Raw genomic sequence first — 25,077 nt, 5'->3', positions numbered from 1 at the left:
AATGTTTGACTACTGACTTTAACTCTCATTATTGCACAGAGCATCGTGTTGATAGGTAAAGGTCGAAAATGTTTAAGCTGTGTTGCTAATATCGTTACGGCTTTTTTATTCATGGTTAATGTGCACATATGATGCAATGTAAAACAATTTTTTCACCAGTTATGTTACGAGTCCCGTGTAATATTCAGCGCCCTTGCTATTACAGAAAAACAATCGGAAAAACGAAAAAACCACAATGATTACTATGATAAGTAGGTAATACTTTGGCTCCCGGGAACGGAACCTAAAGTCCCTTGCTGAGCAGGCGCATTTACGACCATTCGAATAACGAGCCACGCAACATTCCTATGCATAAACATTTTCAGCATTCAGGCGTTCCTTTTTATTTAAAATGTTTCGCAATCAAAACACACACGAAGGCGCCCTCTTTCCTTAGGCATTCCGACCCGAATTAATTTTAATGTTCACATGCATCACCATCTTTTCCAACCCATATCCATAGTCCTACAAAGTGTATAATTTTTCAGACCATAATAAATAAATTCTCGTAAGATGGCAACTTACCATGGCAGCAGGCATGATAGTAGGAGCCCACACGGAGGCCAAGTTCTCGGCACCCATCTTGTTGGCGTGTGCCATTGTGTGCAGGAAGTGTAAGTGCGCGAACAATTTGCGCGCAGTGTTGCGAGCCACTAGAGGCAGTGAGGACATGATGCGATGGTACTCATGGTGCCGAACAGTCTCATCTGATATCTCTGTAATTTATTATAAGAGTATTTATATCATTGCAAATGAGGGGTCAAGATATTTATCCAATAGATACATTTACGGCGCATTCCAATAAACTACCGATCGGTAAATTTGCTTACGAGCCGTAGAATTTTGACATAAGCTCCATACAAAATGTGTCAAAATTCTACGGCTCGTAGGCACATCTACCGATCCGTAGTTTATTGGAATGTTAATATATTTCCCAAATAGGTAAGAGTTAAGAGAACTACAAAGAGGCATTTTAAGTGTCTAAAAAACTTGAAACTTTGTTTAACAGCTTGATTAAAGATGTCGAGGTCTATGTATTAATAAATACATAGACCTCGACATATTGTACATGAGCAGCAATACCACGTTTCATTAAAATCGATTTATTATTTTCATGAAATTGACCTTGTAATATTAATGAAGGAGCGGTTATATTATTTTTTTTATTCTTGACTACAATAATATTTATCATCAAAATTTTTAAGATACTTCTATTATTGCAGGTGAACTTAGGCTATGTATATATTTTACCAATCGCCTGGAAACTACAGATGTATATTAACAAAATATATTAAATTTATTTAGCGCACCTAGAGCTGCTATCAGGTCTTTATGTACTTCTTGCGGCACCAAAGGTTCTGGCAGGTCGCGGAAGAACCTGGAATATTAAAAAAAAAAACAATTATATTTTATGTATATAGTGAAATAACATATTGTGTAGATAATACCTATAAAAAAGTCAAAAGATTAACTAGAGATTAACACACTTCTATTCACTTAGGTAAGAAAGTATAGTCATTTATTTGGTGAAAATCGTTTGAAATTATGACAAATTCTCTGGTTCACTTACAGTCTTCTAGCTATAATCCTCTTCCACTAGGTAAAGTATGAAAGATATTTCATAAAATAAAATATTATACCATAATCTGACAGAAGCTTTCCCCAGTTATCAGGATAAAAGCAGTTTTTATGTTATTCCAAACAATAACTAATTATATGGTATTTAGATTTATTAAGTAGGTAGTATGCAATGCATGATATGCATGAAAGAGTTACAAACAAAAATATACATAACTACACACATATTCAAAATCTTTCATTTACATTAGTAGGATAATATTACACAATGTATCAGTGTATATATATCTATGTACATATTTTTATTAATTTACTTTTGACTGGTTTTCAACAGCAGTTTGAAGGCAATAAAGCAGAGTTTTACATTTGGTGTTGCATGTATATTGTTGTGTATGTGTTAACATACCATACAATAGGTAATCAGTCAGTTTTAAAATAGCAAAATTAATGAGGTGCCTACTTGGGATTACATTTCACTAAAAGGAAATTGAGTACCCAGTTCGATAATTTTACATAATTATGCTGTATTTTCCCCTACTGAGATTTATTTCTAAACAACAAAATAGCTATTCCTTATAATGAATTTGATATTTCAGATGAGAAATATAATAATATATTGAAGGATTATGTAAAGAACATACATAATAATATTGAAGGATTATAATAATTATTTAGGTTAACAGAACTTCAATTTTCTCACACATGCTTCAAAACTAAACACCCTCCTCGGTATATAGCAATGATTTTCCATATTACTTTTCTTGAGCAAAGTATACACTATATGTATACTTATGTAAACAATGTTGGTTTTAAAAATAAATTGTATGATTGTCTATGCATATTTTTAAATAAAACAAAAGTCTGTTGCAAATACTGTCTTTTACTAGAATTTAACTGTGGCCTTCTGTCACTCCCAGGTAAGCACATAAGTATTGTATTGTATAATTATAAATTGATATATGGTTATAAACAATATCTAATATCTAATCTCTGTTACATTTACAACTTTTATATGAGAGATAAGGTAAACCAATCAGATGGACCAACTGGTTAGTGTACTAATAAATTTCTGCAAGTCTGCGACACTAAGGGCTATATTTCACTAGAACACTATGGTCACACCACTAAAAAATACAATAGTGCTGTATGGTTTGTCAGTCACTCAGCAGCCTGGTTGCCCCGTCATGGTCTCCTAGCGAAATATAGCCCTAAGAGAAGGAGCTAACTATGTGTACAAAATAAATACAAACCTCTTGAGAACGCCGGTAACATCATGCTCGGAATGTTGCACGGGGCTGAGCTGGACGGACCACGCATCGCGACGGAACCGGGCCAGTAGCTCAGACAGCACAGAGCCACTGCCTGCACGACGGTATATACCTTCCGAAAGACTGCCTGGAAACACACAGTCAGCACATCAACCTAAGTAATTTAGACAAAGCAAAGTTGAAGATAAAATAATCTTTAATTTTCAAAAGGCCCCTTTACCCCTTTACCCCTTTTTAACACACCAATTATTTTTAATAATCTACCTATAATATAATTTTATGTATCCACCAAGCTGGTTTCATTGCTTTTATTACTGTTCATTCAATCGTGGTCATTGTAACGGCCGAAACGTTTTCAATAAAAGCACATTTGAATCAATTCAATCAGTTGATTGAGAATGAATAATAACAAACTTAGCGTGAAATCGCTAAAAAACGTACAATTTTTGTAATTATTTTGATGCACTGAAAACTTATTTGAATTTGATGAAATTTGCGGTGTTTTATGAGAATTATAAGATCCATTTACAAAACATTAACAAAAGTTCCGTGGTCACTTTCTAGAGTATAAATTGTGTTGTCTAATAGGTACTTTGTTCTAAAAATTGGCTTAATTCCAGTAATTGACAAGTAGGTATACACACATGAAATTGTATTGTAATAAGCTTTTATAATTTGTTTTTTCGTACCTATCACTTCATTACCGACCCCCGGTACTATGTAGACGCGGTACTTTAGATAACAAACCTCAAATATAATGTCAGCTTGTTACCTATTTTGTTCGGTACCTAGCGAAAATGACTGAAGATTTGATTACCGGGTGGCGGCAATTTAAACATCGACTTGATATCGGTCTCACCGGCCAACAGCATCGGCAATTCGGCAGCCCGCGCAACGCATGCTCGTCGCTGACGTTGGTCCAGCCACGGTATAATTCGCCTCGATAAAATCTTCGAGCTCATGCGCGTTCCTCGTTGTTCGTATTATATTCAGGTGGCTAAATCGTACCGTGCACTTGGCGAAGTTACATGCACGCGGCGCATGCGTGTGTGCGTCGGTGTATGTAATCAATAGGTGTCTCGGTTGCTCTTTTGCCACATATTCCATAAAAAAACCGTTTTTGTTTCCTGCCAAAAAGCTTTGCTTTCAATCTGTTTGTTTGTCCACTTGACCTCTCGCGATGCTGGGCTAGAGACAAGGGTATTTAGCATGTTCTCCGTACATCATATCGCGTTCGATAATGAAATCACAGTTCTTCTCTTCGACGGCATGACAAGCCATTCCTATTCCGTTCTCACTCGATGAGCACAGGTGATGATTTTGAGGAAGGTAGATTCAACAAATTGGTACATTGAATTGCTATCTATCCAGTACCTACAGACTCAACCAGCGCGGCAGGACGCGAGTAAAATTGGACTCGCCCAAGTTTTTCACTTTTGTATTTGCACAAATTTTACATTACTTTTCGTGTGATTACACTATTAAAAGGGGTTTGCAAATGTGTTTACACAATAGGAACCTTGGAACTTGTCGTTACTTATAGAATTTGTAAAAATTTCTAAGACTGGAGATTACTCATATGTTTACTTTTTCGAAATTTATTAAGTAGTGTTTATAAAAAACTAAATAGGTAATAATATAACCTATTCATATCTCGAGCATATTGTACCGCGTGAAACTACTGTTACTTTTCATTATAAACATAATAAAAATACCATAATATATTACAATTAAAAAAATGGCATAACGTCATGTATGTATCGATTATTGGTGCCTTTATCCTATAATACACTTAAAAAAAGTGCATAATATACCATACCATACCATACCATAGATATTTCTTTAAGTATAAGGCATGGTATATTTATAATATATATACCATGCCATATGCTTAAAAAAACCATCTATAATAAAGGCGATATGTCACTAGACTGACTCTCCTCCAAAACATGAAACATAGTAAAACCGTTTGCTGAATGTTAAAAGGAAAACATTGCAATAACAAATAGGTACAAAAAAAAAGAAAAAACTGTTTAATGCTTACAGAAGGTGGTTTTCTAATTATTTTTTATTACCTATGCCAATATTCTGGTAACAGCATTATACTTAAAATTTATTTGTATCAAAATGGATGATAGCACACGAAATTAAAGATCATTGTCTCTTTAATCTATTATTAAACCTACAAAAAGAACGTAAAATGTTCCTAAATATACAGCGGATGCTTTGTATACGTACCGTGAGCATATATAAAGCTAAGACACTTGTCCACGATGGCGGGAACATCTTCCTTAGTCAGCTGCTGGTGGTGGATGTGAGCTCCATTGTTGTGGGCTGCCAGCTTCACCATGTACCGCCATCCCTTGAAACCAGACGGCAAACAATTCATAAACTTAGTCAAAAGTCGGTATTTTTATAAAAGGACATATAAAAATAAAATAATTCGCCTAAAAACAACAATGTCAAACACATTTCGCAACAACATCTCTCGATATAATAAGGCCTAAATAATACTTTGACTGTGAATACATATGATATCTTCTTCAACCTTTACATGAAGAAATCTAACTGTGAGGAAGTGGCTAATTCTAGAACATAGTAATCATATTCTAACAAGTACTAACCTTATAATTCCTGAAAGTCCTGCTAGAATAAAGCTTGGGGTCTTTGTTTAACCCAAAAGGTAATTAAGGAGAAAAGTGTGAGCTAATAGTTGGAAAAGCAGTAACATTTGTTATTGAATAAAGATATAGTATTTAATATAATTATTACCAGGTATTATGCATCGCAAACTAACACAATACCATATTGTTGGAATGAGAGCATCATTCTGATTTAGCCCTACTTGAGAGATTAGAACTGTTCCCAATGTAACTTCAAAAATTTGATCTCATAATTCAGTCAAAACTTTACTTATTTTACTTTTATATAATTTATTTTAGTATTTTGGAAGTTTTACTAAACAGCTAATAACATCTTATCATTAATTTCACAATAACTTTTAAACCACAAGAAAACTATTTTAAATTCATCTCCAACATATAACAAAATTGACTAAGATGAGATAACCAAAACCATTGCGTTATTTAATTACATAAAATTTGGTAAACATTCGCATTCAATAAATTCGCTGAAAAAACAGAAAATATGAAAGTCCGGTCCATTTTGTTTGTTTACCATTTTCTAAATCAGACATTAAGGAAAAGAAGAAGCTAGGTACAGCAGAGCATCGTTCAAAGGTTATTCATTTGTACTAGACTTTAATAAGGACTTCCCTTTACTATACACAATATATAATATCTCCCTCATTGAACCCTCTACATTAATATTTTCTTTACTTACTAGCTGATCATAAATCTATTATAGTCATAATACTATTATGGTCAGGTGACATGAAGTGAATATTATTAGTTTTTAAGTTATTTTTTATATAAAATATGTACCTATTAGTATGTAATCCAATTGTATGTTATATCTATGTATAGTATTTTTCTATGGGCCTTAGATGCCTGTAGCAAATAAATAAATAAAATAAAATAAATACCTATTCTTAATACATATGTACATAACTTCACGCCTGTCTCCTTTGGGGGCAGGCAGAGACAATGGACAGCCAATTTATTAATATATTCCAAATAAGATACTTCTATGTCACTTATGAAAATGTGTAAAAGTTGTCTGTTCCCAAAATATCTGAATTTCCCTTATCTACTCCTCTGATATTATTCAATACAGATGAATAATAGTAATAGATTATTTATTAACAACTACATGTATGTATCTCACTCAAATGTTATTCACAATTTCACTTGTCTAATCTTAGTTGACATTATACCCAAAATCTGAAATGTATTAATTATTGTCCTTTAGATTAAGTATTGGACTACAAATACCATTCCAAAAGAAGACTAAATATTGGATTATATACTTTATTCATATGGTGGGATTGAAAATGTTTGGCAATGTTACTGCCAAACATATGATATTTTCAACACACATTACTGGGTTTCATCAACCACTGTAAATATTTTAGATACTACCCCTGTACCCCACAATACTAAATGAATATAAATATCATTTATATGCAAATGGAAAAAAAAATAATTAAGAAAGGAAATTTTAATTTTCTTTAATTAAGTGTTATTCGCAAAGCTTTGCAAATATATTACGTATTCATTCGCCACTTTCAGGGATATTCAACAAAAAGACTGTTGCATTGGCAATAAAAGCATCTGAATTACTTGATTATCATGTTTATTGTTGACATTTATTACGACGAAATATTAATTAAATTGACATCAAGAGTAAAAATGTAATATTAATGAGTAATAGTAAAACGTTGTACAGTTACATACATGTATTAATAATGGAATTATGATTAATGAATGTCAGAGTGTTCACTTAATGGAATAGTAGAGTATAAATATTCATAAATTAAAATATAGTCCCTGTAATCCTTCATGGTGACTATACGAGACCAAATACAATACAATACATCATAGAAAAACTAATACTAATAAAAACACAAGGTCTATAATCATGAAGTAAAATGCTTCATGTAGATAGAACTTGTTTAGAAAATACAATTTCATTTTTACCCTGAACATTCCGAATCTACTGCTTACACTTGCACAATCCAGATTTAAAAGATATTAAAGTACAAAGATAGATTAATAAACAAAATACAAGTATTTATTATTAGTTTTGTATAAATATGTCAATAACTTATGAGAGAATAATTAAAGTATGTTATTAAAATGCAACAACTCTAGCATATTGAGCATTCAAGATCACTACAACTGTAAATACATTTAGTTCTATCATACTACAAAGTTATTTGATGTTGATATAATCATTGTTTATTTATCAATTACGTATATTGAATATGAAAAACACGCTATTGATTTCGGGGAAGGTTAGGAGAACATACTAATTATTTAACCACAACACACAGACAATACTACAATATTCTTAAAATAGTGTAACAAGTTACAGAGGCTTACATCATGTCATTACAAATAGGTCAAGAAGCTAAAGTTCACTAAAAGTGAAGTCATACTTATAAAATGTCACATGACTAGTTTAAAAAAATACGTTAATGAATAAATTCAAGGAATTCCAAAGGACATTTGAAGTACAAACTATTAATTAACACACGAAAATGATCACTATCACACCTACATTCGAGTCAGAGCCGTATTATACGCAAGAGAAACTAGGCAAGTAGTGATACAGAGGGGCGCCGCGAGACGCGTGTGCCCCACTGCCCACAGAACGACGGCGGCGCCAAAAAATTAGGTGCGCCTATGAGGTACTTGCCTAGGAACCTCTCCAGGTTTAATCCGCCTCTGATACGATTATTGTATGACGTTATGCGACTTAATAATAATTACGAAATTATAAATGCTTTAGCTGATTAACATTGAACTTCCGGTATGCAACTGAAATCATATTTATTTTGTGAATATCTGGAAATGGAATTGGTTTTACTGGGAGATTACATTTTACTGGGGCTACATGCGTTATTCATTTTAGACATTGGTTTTTACGAAGGTTGTGCATAGTAGGTCTTTTGTGTTTTTACACATGTTTCTTACCCTTACGATGTTTTCGTGCTCTTTTCTTGGTTTTTTTCTCAGTTTTCGCAGTGTCGGTTGCAGATTCTTTGGTATCATTTGCATCCTTCGATATCTGTTCTGTATGTTTTTCCGCGTCTTTCTGAGGAGGTTGTTGATCTTGAAATGTGACGGTTTTTTTTCCAACTTTCCTATCCTCAGACGTTTGTTGCTCATTCGGGGTACCAGACTCCTGCTCGTTACCAACATCACTAATTGTTGCGTCATCACATGGGGTATCACCAACCTGGTCTTCATGGTCAGTGCCGTCGTTGCCAGATTCGACACTATTTTCAACAGCTTCGGGGTGATATAGGGCTTCCAGCGTCACGGGTCGTTCTGGAACTGGCGCCTCTACATTGGCGGGTGGTTGGTGAGCCTCCTCTTCCACGGGTCGTTCTGGAACTGGCGCCTCTACATTGGCGGGTGGTTGGTGAGTCTCCTCTTCCACGGGTCGTTCTGGAACTGGCGCCTCTACATTGGCGGGTGGTTGGTGAGCCTCCTCTTCCACGGGTCGTTCTGGAACTGGCGCCTCTACATTGGCGGGTGGTTGGTGAGCCTCCTCTTCCACGGGTCGTTCTGGAACTGGCGCCTCTACATTGGCGGGTGGTTGGTGAGCCTCCTCTTCCACGGGTCGTTCTGGAACTGGCGCCTCTACATTGGCGGGTGGTTGGTGAGCCTCCTCTTCCACGGGTCGTTCTGGAACTGGCGCCTCTACATTGGCGGGTGGTTGGTGAGTCTCCTCTTCCACGGGTCGTTCTGGAACTGGCGCCTCTGCATTCATTGCAGCCACGTAACTCGGCAGGGTATCTAAACCTAGGTGTTTCTCTAAGTCGAACCCTTTACGAACTAAAATTTGGAAACGCCACTGTGGCCCACGCGTCGGGTCATCAGAGATGACGCGCCCACGATTAATCACAATGACTGGTTCTGGTAAACGTTCAGGAAGTCGCCTGACATATCGTTCTAACATTTGTGCTTCATCAACGGCGTCAGGGATAGTGGCTTCCACCAGGTCCGGCATATCTGGTTCCATTTCCACGACGCCTCCCGCAATAGACTCACCTTTGTCAGACTGCAAATCCATCATGGGCATCTTCACAATTGGGCGCTTTGGTTGGTTTCGTTTAGAAGCATCTTTCGACGCAGTACCTTCTGGTGGTGGTTTTTGTGGATCGATACCATTCTCGCTACAGTCAGGAGACTTACTTGGAGAGGGCTTGTCTTCTTTCTTATCATTAGATTTTTGGCCATTATTGATATCCATGATAATTAATACTTTATTTCACGATGGAAATGTGTCCTTGTTTCACTTTTCAGATAAAATCCAGACAAAACAGAAAATCACTACACTGTAAGTGTGAAATACAGCCTCGAATGTAGAACTGAACCGATATCACCCTCACCAACCCGTTATTGATCCGATGCAACGTTCAACCCGCTAAATATACCGATAGTCGCACCTATGTACACTCACTTACGGTTTAAAATGACTTAGGTATATCAAATTCAACAATCGTTCATCTCTTACTATTATACGAGTTTGCTGATTAAATGAGCGAGATGGAAGGTAGCACAATGTTGTCAAGTTAAAAGTGAATAGGTATTTATTTGTATTGCAAGATCGAACATTTATCGTATTACTTCATCAATATATTTTAGTTAAATAATAAAACAAGTAAAATGGCTATTTGTATTTTAATTTTCATAACTATAAAATTTTAATATTGCACTCTCAATGACATGCCATCTGTAGTGCAAGCTCGTGAAATGCTTGTTGACGCATTTAGCGCCGCGGCGAAGGTCTAGGTTCACAAACGCACGCACTGCAGCAAGATGGCGCTACTGACGAGCTCTTGTGTAAAGAACACTAGGAAGACTTTCGAAACTTTATAAACGGTATTTTAACATTTTTGGGAAATCAATAATTTACTTTAAGCTTTAGTAAGCAATAATTAAACTTATTATAACTACAACAACAAAGTTTGTAAAGTTTTTAAAGAAAAACTTTACTAAGTTTACGTAATACCCATCTTTTTGATTAGAAAACTATCGCACAAGAATCTATAATAACAATTTTAAATGTTTGGTTTGAACGTGAAACTTGGGGATAGTTGTGTGTGAGTAAAATGTTGAGTTTGTTTAACAATGGAAGTCTTTCGGCTTGATGCTGGTAATGAAAGGATTATAAAAAATAAATAGATCTCTTAATTCCTTAATTCTTCTTACCTTCAGTTCTCTCTCGTGTGGGAACCGCAAGTAAAGTGTGGCATGTGGACAGTCGAGTAGTAAGTTGTCACTCCCGTCTGTCGGGCAGACAGACTTAGTGTCCTCGTCTGCCTCTTGTGTCACTGTGAATAATATAAATACAGTTTTAATACTAGTCTGTTCCCTGTTTGAGCAGATGTGTAACAGCACAAAATGCTTCAAGAAAAGAAAATTTACTTTGAATCAAATAAAAAATAATCAAATACATATTAGTAATATGGTTTCTACTAATTGTTCACATTTAAAAGAATTTCGTCGTGCAAACTTGCTTTTTGTTAAATATTTTACAGGAGTCAATGTATGTCACGTTGATAAGTAGGTCATGAACTTATGAATAATTCTGTGATGGAATTCCCTCATCTTGGGGACGACATGGAGTGCTGGACTTATGTTTTCAAGGTGTTTTTGTTTTCAGGTTGGATAATCTATCTGCTTGAACAAGCCGAAGAGGACCGTCAGACTGTCGTGGATAACTGATTACATTGCATATCAAAAGAGTAACAAAAATATAAATTTAGTCTTACGATCAAGTGCGCTATTCTGTTATCGGAATAAAAACATATTCATTGGAAATAACAAGAATATTACGTAGTTAATACTTAACAACAAAGGACTGATTAAAGGCATGGTTCTATTAGATGAATATTATCAGAGAAGTTATCAATCATCAGTCAGCGATAACGCATAACTGTTACTTAATATTCAATATGTAACGTGAGTTATGAGATTATGAAACAATGACCTTCCACTGTTGTTGAATTATTTTATCTCAGGAAACACTATTATGAAGTGAACAGTATGCCGGTGTCTGTGGTAATAAAACGTAATTATGGAACATCCGGGACGGCGGCACGATGTATATTTATTGACGATTAACTTCGTTAGACAAATTGTGACGCCTACATAGGTACCAATTCTGGGCATTCCAATAATTTATTTAGGCCGGTCCCTGGTGAAATTAAACCGCTTATCTAATTCATTTAGATAGAGTGTATTGTATACATATATATTGTAACACCTGTATTTACAATTTTATAGTGGAAAAGTAATAAAGATATTGAGAAATGAGTACTTGTCACACAGATTGTAAACATTTATAAAACCTAAATTATTATTTTATGTAATTAAGAAAACGTCACAATATATTATAGCAACTTGTATCAAGTTAAGTCAAACTATGACCTCATAGTATGGGGCGCATAATATGTCCCATCTACAGTTAACTGTGTTGTCGTAACAAACACAAATGTAACATTTATTAAAAAAAAAATACTTGGTCATCCTTGTAAGCCAAGGTGGGCGTGTCCTGTTGGGTGGAGCCTAATCTTTGACCAACTTGGCTCCTCCTATTAGGAACGGGTAAAAAATTACAAATGTTATCTGATCCGGTTTTACCCCTAACGTCATACCCCAATAGTATTCTCCCTTGTTTACGGTACCCTTACACAATAAATTTTATCGGTTACCCAAAACCACGACTGGTCTGTGGCTTTGTGATTACACACACAAAATTTTGCATTATCTTAATCTGAAGATGGCGGATCGCAACTCTCACCTATAAGTCCTCCCCAGCCAGTGAAAATTGGTAAGGTAGCTTAGAACCAGTAGAAGCATATAGAGGTACTTTTTGTCGAAGCAAGAAGGAAACGAAAACCTACGAAAACGAGAAAAAACGTGATAACGTGTACGAAGTTGCGGGCAGAATTTAGTGAAACTACATAAATAAATTCTCTTAGATTTTTTTCCAAAACACTAATTAATAGCGTAACTGAGAATAAGTTGACATAGGTGTCTAATACGACGTGTTAATCATCATTATTTACGAATGAATACTACCTACAGGTCTGAGATTTCTCGGTATTGTGTGCCCATGTTTAATAAGTATAGTGATTCATGGGAATCGACGAGCGTAACAGAATGACTAATTTAAATTTCAGACAACATAAATAAATGACGTTCTAGTTATGAATCAACATAATACACGCCTTTGTGTTCCTCCAAAGGATAGGAAACATGAGCACTACACACATTATCGGCATAGGGTCACCCACTATTTACCAGCTAACAGTGGCAGTTCCACATCCACGTAATAAAGTGCGAGCATATTGCCGGCACAATTCTAGGTTTCGTGCAAAACGAAAAATTTCAGTACCTTTATATTGCCGGACCCAGGAATGTCTTAGGAGTCGCGTTTGCATCTAATTAACCTATACAATATATTTATATTTTATTTAGTATTGCAACTCACTAAATAAAAATGAAATACCAACCGTATGTAGAGACTTAAGTGTAAGAATGAAGTCCCAATATTGGGCTGTGAACTTACCGACACATCTGGTCTTCCTGAGGTCAACAGTACGCACTGTGGGTTCCTTAGTGGTGTAGTAGACCATCACACGACGAATAAGCATCACCCAGGCACCTCGCCACTCTCCTGTCACTCCCTCCTAGTTAACAATACAAAAATAGAACATTTATTGTTGTCTATCTATACACGGATAATAAAACTAGAAAAGTCATTTATGTACATCAATATCAAAAATAAAAAATAGCTAGGGTGTTAAAGGACAACAAATAGAACCTATTTTTAGAATTTGTGTCTGTTTGTCTGTTTATTTGTTCGGGCATCACGTAAAGTGTACGAAAGCAATGAAGATAACTTTTATACACAATGATTGAACCTAACTTCAAGTAACATTTAGTAACATTTGTTTCATTGCAATCCGATCAGTCAATGTCAATCAAAATCTCATCATCTCATTTGGTTTTGATTTATTTGGTTTGCTTTTTTAAATGCCTTCTAGAAAAAAAAACAATCTTTTCGCAACGTAGCCGATGCGAAAAGGATGAGACTAAATAGGTCCCAGGACTCAGATAAAGATCGTGAAGTGAAGCTAACAGCAATTCGAGCAAGGCAAGTTAGAACTCTTGTGTCAGAAATGCCTACCCATCGTGAATATCGACTCAGTATGCAGCGTTTTCTTACGGTATATTTTCGATCACAGGAAACTTTGGAGGAACGCGAAGGGAGATTGACGGCTGACCGAGAGCCCTCTAACGTGAGTCTGAGAGTCTTTTACCTGGGGTTGCCAGATCCAAACTGATCATTTGCGGGACATTTCCTCTAGGGCCACAAACGGAATCCGAGACTAAACTGTAAAAGTTGGAATTAGGTAGGTACCTAGAACTCACCCTTCCCGCCTCTCAACTCACGCAGCGCGACTTGCGAGGACATTACAACGTTTGTTTTGATTTTTGCGAAAAAAACTAGTATTTCTCCATTACAGGACAGCCAAGTAAAAATACTAGACACGGGATAGCACACACACAATATTCCGGGAAAATCCCAGAAATCCCGGCCATCTGGCAACCCTACTTTTGCCGAAAGGGAGTCACGGCACAGGTCACGGTTAAGTTCGCAAAGAATTCTGACTGAGGCTTTGCGATCCTAAGAAATCAACGAGGAAATTGAAAAACGGTTACCAGCTGACCAAGAGCGCCACTCTCTCTCTCTCTCTCACACACACGCGAGCGCGAACCTCTCAGAATGAGAACGACGATTAGCAACAGCCAGGAATAATTATTTTCGCGCGCGGTTGGACGATGAAAGTTATTTAGCAACTGAGAAGGAGAGAATAGGTGATATTAGACGAACAGAATCAATCACGTCTCGGTGCTGAACGAACTCGATGCTATCTGAACAGAATTATAAAGAAATTATGTCCTCCCAAACTTTGTAATGGCATCAACTCAAAGTTACAAATCTGCAGCAAAACATAATAAAAGCTGAATTATTAACCGGTTGCGGTGCAGGTGATATTTTTTTATTTCAAAAATACCAATAACTCCAAACAATTTTCCTTTTTCTTTCAAACGAGTTCAATTCCCAGTCAGTCTCTGTTATGCCGTGCCGATTAATAAAGCTCAGGGCCAGACATTATCCGTTGCGGGGGTGGACCTAAGTATTGGATGCTTTTCCCATGGTCAACTATACTCTATCTAAACAACTGTTATATATCTATACTCTTTCACGCGTATACAACCCCAATAACCTTTTTGTGTACACTCCAGTCGATCCACGGCTAATGCTGTTTATAAAGAAGCACTAGCATAAACAAAAAAATATTCAAGTTCCGACATCCACGCGAACTAAGTCGCGGACACAGGTAGTCATTCATATAGACGAGTACAGGCAGGCCAGTCTATGAAAAGAACTGATATATTAATCGATAACAGTTAGTTAGTATTGCCATATCATATCAATTAATAACGACAATAGACTCCATATAATCTTCACAACGAAATCAATATCATGACTAGAACGCATGCCTGTTCCCTTCCAAAAATCAAAAAAAGTAAAAGTTTGACTACATTTATAAAAAAAATTACAGTTATGTGATAAACAAATAATTAATTAAAATAAAACAATAAACGCAGCAAAATATTATAAAGCACAGATTTCATTCACATCATCACATAATAAAACACGCAAGCAATCACCGTTTCTATGGTGAACGTAATCAACTGGTTTCTCATTGTCATATTCATGCATGTTGGCCTCTTGATGAAATTGATTCCAAAACTATCCAAGATTATACAGGATAGATAAGTTACATTTCCTGAATAAAGTCGTACGTTCACTCAGCCTAATGCCTACCCACTGCCCCCCCCCTATATCACACGTCATGGCGTCACCCCCAAATCGAAATGCACAATGCAATTTGGCATTAGTAGAGGCTTTGATGTACGATAAAATAGCCATTAAGTATTTACTACATTTACCAACAAAGGCACACAACAATACAATTTTAGTTCTCTCTGTGCGTATGGTCACATAGTTGATACAGAGTATAATTAAAATACCCATACAACTACCATAATATGTGTAAATTAGCAATTAAACGCGTAATTTTAGACCATCTATGTGGCTACCATATTAAGTAGGCTTACTCCCAGCCTACTTAGCCCTCAGAGTATATCACAATTGCTGAATCACAACATAACTGTCGCAGATAGATAGTTCATTTATTTGTCATTACATGAGTTACATCAAAATACAACATGCAGATGGTAAAAAAATATGGTAAAGCACAGTCATGTTTGGCCTTTCGGCGTACAAATATAAAAATGGGTTTACATTACAATATGAAATGTCATTAATTAAATTATTACAATGATATTGTTCATATTATGTATATAATTGTTATTCTTGTTGTAGTCATCAGTTTAATCAAATATTTCAATACAATATATATATGAGCCAAATAATCCTTAAAATACGTCATATGCATAGTAAAATTTTGTTATTTAAAAATTCAAGTATGGTGTAGTATGCCTTCTCAACCATAAACTTTTTTAATGTCTCGCTCGCATTGCAATACTTGCAGCTATTTAAAACATAATATAAGGCACTCGCTTTGCGCAAAACATAAATTACCCAGTATAGAGTATCATGAAAGTGACAAAATAAATCATTACAACTAAAAAGAATTGACGATTTTTGGTACGTTTGACCTCAAAATTTAATAGTTGCTTACCCTACCATATGTCGGTTTTGAGACAAGTTTTAGGATGTCAATATACAAGTATATACAAACTTACAGCTGGGTATTTCGCAGTCCGAGGTGAACATACTATAATTACTGGACTATTAATCAAGACAATGTGACATCTGACATACGTAATGTGGCATCGACAAGACGTTTTGAAATATCGACAAAACGAGAAATAAAATAATAAAAAGATTAAATGTGTTTCGTTATTAAATGATGTAAGTACTGAAATATAGATTAAATATAGATTTTACTACCGGCCGTCTTTCACTCCGCTAGGTTTAAATCCCCACCAAACTTTATCATTACCTGCTTCAGTAACGTGTGTAATCATAATTATGCAATGTATGCTTACAAAAAAAAAAAGATTTTTCTTTTGATATAGGTACCTACTAAAGACAAATTGTATTCTTTTAAAGTTTCTGTATCTACTAGAAGGGTCTTAAACTTTCGATGATCGGTCAATAAGTCAGTGACAAAATTTCGAAAGTTTGACAAATTATTATTCTTAAAATTAATGAAAATTGAAATAATTATACCATGTTTGTGCAATGTCTGTTTAGTATCTTCTTCTAGGCTTCTACTTTTATCAACATCGACAACGGTCGAAGTTGGCCTGAACGGCTTCAAAAAGGATGGTACGGCCGTGCCGTTTTTTTGCCCGATTTGGCGGGGGAACTGCGTGCCCCCATCCACATGAAGGTAAGGTACACTACACGTGCATAATCCTACAAACACACTCACAATTATTGATGAAATTATTATTATATTCCGCCCTCTGCCGTATGACTTGGGATGAGGGACAGACAGGTACGCTTTTAATAATGCGACGTTGAGGGATCATTATTAGGACTGCTTCACAGCAATACTGCGAATTAATTGTGGTAGTTAACAAATACATGATAATAGAGATGATGACGGGGTATGAAAGTTAAAAATCTATTTAGTCCGTCAGTTAGGTAATGTAAAAATATTATATAGACACGTTTTTTTTTTTTATTTTGTCATATAAGGTAACAATACTTATAAATGATAAAACCAATCAAAGTTTAGGAGTGGGAGCAAATACGTCATTCCTACGCATAAAATGTGCTAGCAGGGACGTCACGCGAGATTTCAAATCAATATAATTATTATTATCTTTCAAAGTTTTTGTTTCCGAGAGAATAAAAAATACGCTTCAAATGTTTTAAAATATTGTATAAGACGGACATTAAAATAAAAATTAGTAAGCTACCCTATTATCTTAGACATTGAGTCGCATTGGCACAGGCATTGGTCCAAATTACTATGACAAGTAATTTGACCATTAATTACGCGAGTTACGCAATGATATAGTAACATAGTACGTAGTACTGTTATAGTAAATTAATAGTTTTAATTGATACAGCAGAAAATCATAGCCTTATCTTTACAGTACTAAAATCGAAACTAGTGATTAAACATTTTGTATTAATTTCGTACGACATTACATATGCATAGATAATGGATACGTAACATATAAAAATATTGAAATTTAATATCGCATAAATCTGCATGCACCTTTAACTTTACAGAACACCCTCAAGCCCTCATGGTTCAACAGATTTGCAATGGAGTTTTGTGTGTCTGGTTGCGTGCGCCCTTGCCTTGCATGTGTGTGTTAGCGTGCTTGTGTGTGTATACGTGTCTGTATTGCGTGTGTGACACATACACAAGTTGTGTGCATAACATGTACAACTCAACATCAACCCTAGAGGTTCAAAGCTTTAATAGCTTTTAGTAACAAGCACATAGACACCAATATTGCAATATGTAGGTACTCCCCATCTCCACCCTCCTGTGTCCAGTTACCAACATTGAATCAATACATTTTTGTGAACCACGTCATTGCAAATAATGATGCAGTATGAACATCATTTTTTTATGACTTCACTTCGAGAATTAATAAAATTAGAGGGCGTGTGTTTGAAATTGGTAGAAAGCCTGTGCATTTTAAAATGCCCATTAGGTATATTTTTCTTTTGTAAAGGGATTGAATACTATTTAGAATTGAAACGTGGGTTTGCACTACACGCAAGTGTTGAGAAACTCAGACTTTCTTTTGACAACGTTTGATAAAATAAAATTATACCATTTTTTTATATATTTTCATATTGGCCATCTAAATCGGAGTCGCGGCCAGCATTTGGATGAAATCATCATTAAACATATTGATCGTTCTATCGATTTCAATAAAGATCTCATCAAGTTTTTCATTATATGTATTTGTGTTTTTTTTTTTTTTGAAAATCAAATTCTAACCACTTAAAAAATCACCCGTTATAAAAGGGCAACGAAATCGCTCTCGCCGTTACTAAAACATCCATTCTATTTATTTTATTTTTGAGCATAAGTACCTAAGTAAAAATCTCGTTTCAACGATGTTTGTTTTTTATTATTAAAAGTAAATAAAAAAACAGACATCGTTGAAACTATACTGTGTTTGAATACAAAAATAATACACTGGACAGCAAATAAACCGAGCCACCCGCTACATTGGAATTCTAATCCGATTTTCTCAAAAACTATAAAACTTACAAATATCAAAAGTATACCTACAGAAAGTACGTTTTATGAGGATTAAAATAAATGGAAACACATTGGGATTTATCGATTTATTAAGCGTATATTGATCAATTTATCAAGAAGAGTCATTTTACAGCCGTGAACACCATTGACAATCACCCAGTAAAAACAAAAATTTAAGCCGAAAACAAAGAAAAAATGGAAAAAACGTTTTTCTTCAGTATTGAGTGTTTCCTCCTCTTGCTCGAATAACTGCTAGCATCCTCGTATTCATCGATCTAACAAGCCTGACGATGAAATCTTGTGGAATCGCATCCCACTCCTTTTTAATCGCGATTTTCAGCTCTTGAAGCCTTGTCGGAGCAGGTACCCGGGCTCGAACCCGACGTTTCAGCTCATCCCATAAGTGCTCTATCGGATTCAAGTCCGGGCTACGAGCTGGCCACACCATTGTACGAATGCCGACGTCGTGTAGATATTGGGTTACCACATGAGCAACATGAGGCCGTGCATTATCATGCATCAATTGCATATCTGGACCGATATAACCTGAGTAAGGTAGCACATGGTCTGCGAGGATTTCAGTGATGTAGCGATGAGAAGTCAATCCACGTGTACGGCCCGTCGGTTCGATGAAAACTAACGCTGTATGTGCGGTTAACGATATGCCGCCCCAGACCATTACAGATCCTCCTCCGTAAGCAACAGTTTCCTCGATACAACACTGAGAGTAACGTTCTCCAGGGCGACGATATACTCTCTGACGTCGATCACTGCCATGTAGACTCACCCTGGTCTCATCAGTGAAGAGTACATTACCCCACTGCTCTAATGTCCAATTCCTATGTTCTCGAGCATATTCAAGACGTGCTCTACGGTGAGCTACTGTTAATGCGGGGCCTGTTGCAGCTCTTTTTGGCATCAGGTTCTGTTCAGCAAGTGTCCTTCTGACGGTATCTGAACTTATGACGACTTGGCGTTCATCACGCAGACTTCGTTGGACTTGAACTGCGTTGAGGCGACGATTTCACAGAACAGAAAGTTGGATATAACGATCATCTGCCGCTGATGTAGCCCTAGGTCTGACCGTTCCTGGACGGCGATCGAATGCTTCAGTCTCCAAGTATCGTCTGTAAACTCGTTGCACCGAAGATCTGCTAATTCGAAGTCGTCGAGCGACTTCACGTTGCCCAAGGCCTGCTTGAAGTAGTGCTACAGCTTGCGCTGCTTCCTGAGGTGTCGTATCCATTATTTACCAATCAACGTATCAAAAATACACGCGTCTAAGCAAACGATGGATAAAAACTAAAGAAATGTGAAGAAATATCCGACTACACTCAGTATAGAAGAAAATAAAGCTAAGCGCAAACTCTAATCAAAACAGAGAAAATTGTTAGTATTGTGTTTGTTGCTTGATAACAGTGTGAATTGATGGTCCTTTAAATGAAATTTGTAGTCTTTTTAATCCTTAAGAAATGCTCTTTCTATAGGTATAACTTAGATATTTGTAAGTTTTATAGTTTTTGAGAAAATCGGAATAGAGTTCCAAGTCAGCGGGTGGCTCGGTTTATTTGCTGTCCAGTGTATTCATTGTATGCAAGATAAGCATCCAAACATAATACAGACAAAACCCATACTATCTGCCAGAGCACAAAGTTACTCTTACATAGTATTACCGAAATAGGTAATCTGAACTCTTCACTAAACCCTTTTGTGAAGCTCAAATCCCCCTCACCCTCAGTTTCCTCAAATTAAAATCAATAGAAACTCAGTCGCTGACCATGGCAGTAATAACATCTCAGTATAATTAACGAATTGTCGACATTTGTTGTTCACTGACCGTTTAGTAATACATGTCAATTTGCAATATGAATTTGCGAAATGCAAAGTACAAAAGGGTAGCCCTTTTGTACATTTCGCAAAAAGTAGGGTCCTTTTGTACTCTGTACGATCAAAGAGATGTACGTATTCATAATGTCTGTTTATTTGAAAGAGATTAAATACGTCCATTCAAACACTTATGTACCTACTGTTAGTAACGCAGAACGCAAACAAAATTATTTCAAAACAGCACAATGTATAGTGGTTCTAATACTCAGCCATGGTAAAATGTGAATTCTTAATAGGATTACAATGAAATTCCTAATTGGGAAATTTCATGAGGCATACATGATATAAGACAAATTCATGCGAAAAACTTCTTGAGAATCTTGACGAACGCTGAGTACCACTACTTTATGAGGATAAGTCATAATATTGCTACCATTAGGTATATTTTATTTTATTTCCATGATCCCCTTCGATTACAATATTTTTAGGGGAATAAATCATATCATCACAAGGAAAAGAAATCGTACTCTTGAAAAAATACCTATACCTAATAAACCCTTCCTACAGTTGTGTAAAAATAACTACTATTCGGTAGAATATTTTAGCGGCATTACATATTTACGCAAGCTTGCGGTATCTGTGCATGTAAATTGTTTGTAAGTTTAAAGAAACAACGTTGAGGCGACTGTCTTAAATAAAGGGGACCATGCCTAACAGTACCTGAATGTAGAAAATTTTGGAACTCAATTATAGGTTACCTCAATTGGAAACTAAACCTGAACAAATAATTGCAAATACTGCGCGATTGAATGACTGGTAATATATTCTGGACCTAAAGCGAACTCGGTGAACAATTAACTTTTGGTTACTGAACTCCACAATGTAACTCGAATCGACCAACAGGTAAAGTAACTTTGTCAGTATACGCGTATTCATATTTGCGAGTTTGCTATTAGGACCAGGCAAATCCCAATAAACTGCAAAAAAATTAAATTCTGCTGAATGAATAGAACGCTCCTGCTTCGTAACCTTCTCGCTTGTACCCGAAATCTATTGATTTAAAGTTCAAGGGTATTTATACAAGGGTCTGGGAATATGTGAGGGGAGACACCCCAGGTCCTTTCTCAGACTATCTATCCACTCTAGCGTCCATGGATACTATAGTATCCAAAGTGACGAGTTCTGTTTAACTCCCTCTAGTTTAAAATACGGTCTAGTTTGGTGAGTTTTGACTGATTATCTATACAGCTGAATAAATTGTTCGACGAAAAAATAAGACATGGCGTTGTAATATGCTTTGACAAACAAAATATAAATTTTTAAAGTTAGTTGACTCGTTTTTGAAGTGTTTTTGTGAGTTCCAACAATTATGTCGTAAATACTACAGTTTTGTTTAATTTATCTTGCAAGTGTTATACATCAAAATAAACTAGAAGATTTGTGCTTTACGATGATGTACAAATATCACAGTTTTAGCTGATAAATCTAGTCTAATTTTAACTTCAAACGATTGTTGTTTCGAAAAAAATGGCCGGTCTGGTGTTGGCCACTTTTAGTTTTGTTTATACATATTTTACATACTTTGCATTACAATAGTATATAAAATATCGAAATACATTTCGTAATAAGCAAAATAATACATTTTTCAAAGAGAAATATACTAAATTCATTGAAGATTCCATAATAATGTCAATGTGTTCCTCAGGTTTTTTGATGTGTAAAATTACGAGTAGTGTTTTCTTTCGATTTAATTACAATACTTAGAGTTAACCGAATATAATCATATATACATCAAAAGAAAGGGTAATGAGTCTAGTTTGTTGTAAAAATATTTTATTGATAAAATATGCAATAGTTGTGCCGTATATTCTAAAAAGGTAGAAATAATTCTGTTTTTTTTTCTGTGTTTCATGTTTAACCCGTTTTATTGTATTTTAAAGATTAACTAAAGATTTAAAAAAATCGTTAAGATTGATCAGTATTCTTCAATCTTTTTTTTGGTATTCTTTTCTTTATTCTAGGCATTACGGTTCAGTAGCTATATAGGTTTTTTGTTACGACGAACTTGCGAGTCGCGCGCGGTTCGGATGCCGTGCGCGGCTGGACGTTAGAGTGGCTATAAAAAAAACTTCTTAACGATTTTTAATTGACCACCATATGACATTTCTGTCCATAGGACATTTTAAAATAATCTAGAATAGTTTTCCAAAATCAGTCCGATTTTGTATTAGCGTTTCCCATTAAGCTTGATCGGCTATATTTTTCATTGTTGTTAGTGCGTTTGTGGCACAGTACGGCATCCCGTGACGTGCCGTAGCATGCCGCGGCATCGTGGTATCAAAATAAAATATGTACTTAACATAAATTCTAAATTTATTGAAATAAGGTTCAAAAGAACTTAATTTGTATTAAAATCCTTGGCCGTGCCATGCCGTGCAGTGCCAGCAGTGGGCGCCGGCCCTTAGAAAACAGAAAACGACAAGGTTACATTTGCATATTTTAAAAATGTATTATTTCTTAAAAACCAATAATGATATCTCGTTCAAACTAATTTTTCGTTGAAAGTTTCCATTGAAGTCTACAGCATATATTTTTTTTAGTTTTCTCACTCTCTTATTTTAAAAGTTAGGGGGGGGCTCTCATTTTTAGGGTTCCGTAGCCAAATGGCAAAAAACGGAACCCTAAAAAGTGTAGGTAATAATATTTAATGAAAACAATAGATATGCATTAAGGCGTGTCGACCCACATTAGTCGCCTAATCTCGAACATATTATCTTTAAATGAGATATGGATACGTTATTTCGTAGATAAGCACGTTACATTGATAATGTCCATACAACAATATTCCGACGTGACCTGCATGAATTTTAGTAAAAGTGGCGTAGAAATGTGTTTGTGTACACAAGCAAAAGATAAATAAATAATTATGTATATGCCGTTGTCACATTATGTTAATGCCTCTCATAATTAAATATACAAATTCCTTTAAAACTCCAATCAGTCCACACAAAACTTACTAAACCTGATAAAACAAGACAATATCCGGTACAGGTACACTCAAAGGGAAAATATCCCATAGGATTTGTGTCTACTCAATTATATGCCATAATCACACATCTCTTACAGAGAGCATCAATCAACAGACAGATTAATATTTTGATGAATTGGAGTGTTTGTGGCATTTCCCCCCGAGCTTATAATAGCGGAAAGATGGAGAGTCAACTTTAACTTATCCTATAAGGTTAAAATTAAATTAACATAAAAATTACATAAACTGAAATAAATTAACTGTTTACTCCTAATAGTCTATACTACTAAAAGGCGAGTGCCGTAAATAAGCTCTTTGACAGTATGAAAAATAAAGTGCCTTTGAACGCTATATACGTAAACTATGAATTAAAAAAAGTGACGGAGTTAAAAATCTTGAATATAAATAATGATTTATCCAAAATAACCAAAATGATTACATATCGAATTAACTTCTTATTTTTATACTAAAACCATGTGACATAAATCCGTCAGGATTGGTCGAATCAATTGTGACGTAACCTGTTTCCTGTCATAATAGTAGGGGAGCCCATGAAGGGATTTCAGTAGTTACTCAAGCGCGTCAGATTAATGAATGGGGAATACCTAGTGTCATTCTGAATATATCCACCATATTCCCGACCTGATTAGACGGGGGGATAAAAAAAAATCTGATTAAGTAACTCCAGTCAGTTTCGTCAGATTAAGGGAAGAGAGGTAGATAGCATGCTAATGGAAGCGCATTTAAAAAAGTCTGCCCATTCGAGCGGGATTCCTAAAAATGGGAGGGTTTTGAAGCGTTCACCCTACTGAACATTCCACCCCACCATGCAAACTGGCAGAATAAGGGTTTTTTATTATTACAGACACAATTAGCATGTACACTATCAATATCTGACACGCTCGACCAATGGCACAAAAGTTACGAATAACAATCTTAAAGATTTGTAAATTGCCCCTTCCACCACCGGGTGGAAGGAAATATGTCACTAAACCATGTTTTCTTTATATCGCCATATATTTAAAATTCAGTAGGTCCCTACGACGTTCGAGTAAATCCAAAATTAGCATCGTCGGCTCTCCTACTATAATATTGGTACTGTTTTCGTATTTATTTTCGTCGGTGGCTTTCAATGCATTCTTAATACAAAATTCATCATACATTTATTGTCATGAAAACTTGATGTTGGTTTACTTGTTGATAGGGATGTGAAGTCAATTGCCTGTACGGCGCCATCTTGCACGAAAAAACGTTGTTGCGGTTTATTCAAATTATCTGTATTGAATTCGATTTTTCAACCTTATTATGAAAAGGTAAGAAGGTAACCAAAGCAAGCCTCGTGACTAGGGTTG

At 35.5% G+C, this 25,077-nt stretch overlaps 1 protein-coding gene across 1 annotated transcript in view; it reads right to left on the bottom strand.

Annotated features, from left to right (window-relative positions):
• Positions 1-25,077, bottom strand: part of LOC118266331 (arf-GAP with Rho-GAP domain, ANK repeat and PH domain-containing protein 2) — a 44,255-nt gene that overhangs the window by 5,433 nt on the left and 13,745 nt on the right. The window contains exons 3-8 of the mRNA XM_035579742.2: positions 13,095-13,215; positions 10,730-10,851; positions 5,124-5,247; positions 2,868-3,012; positions 1,350-1,417; positions 565-755 (exon numbers count right to left, since the gene is read on the bottom strand). Coding sequence (XP_035435635.2) covers positions 565-755; positions 1,350-1,417; positions 2,868-3,012; positions 5,124-5,247; positions 10,730-10,851; positions 13,095-13,215 — 771 coding nt within the window. The remainder of the gene's footprint in view (positions 1-564; positions 756-1,349; positions 1,418-2,867; positions 3,013-5,123; positions 5,248-10,729; positions 10,852-13,094; positions 13,216-25,077) is intronic.

This window comes from Spodoptera frugiperda, chromosome 25 (assembly GCF_023101765.2).
Source record: "Spodoptera frugiperda isolate SF20-4 chromosome 25, AGI-APGP_CSIRO_Sfru_2.0, whole genome shotgun sequence".
Lineage (NCBI taxonomy): Eukaryota > Metazoa > Arthropoda > Insecta > Lepidoptera > Noctuidae > Spodoptera > Spodoptera frugiperda.
The sequence above is the reverse complement of the archived record's forward strand: the minus strand, read 5'-3'. Positions and strand labels throughout refer to the sequence as shown.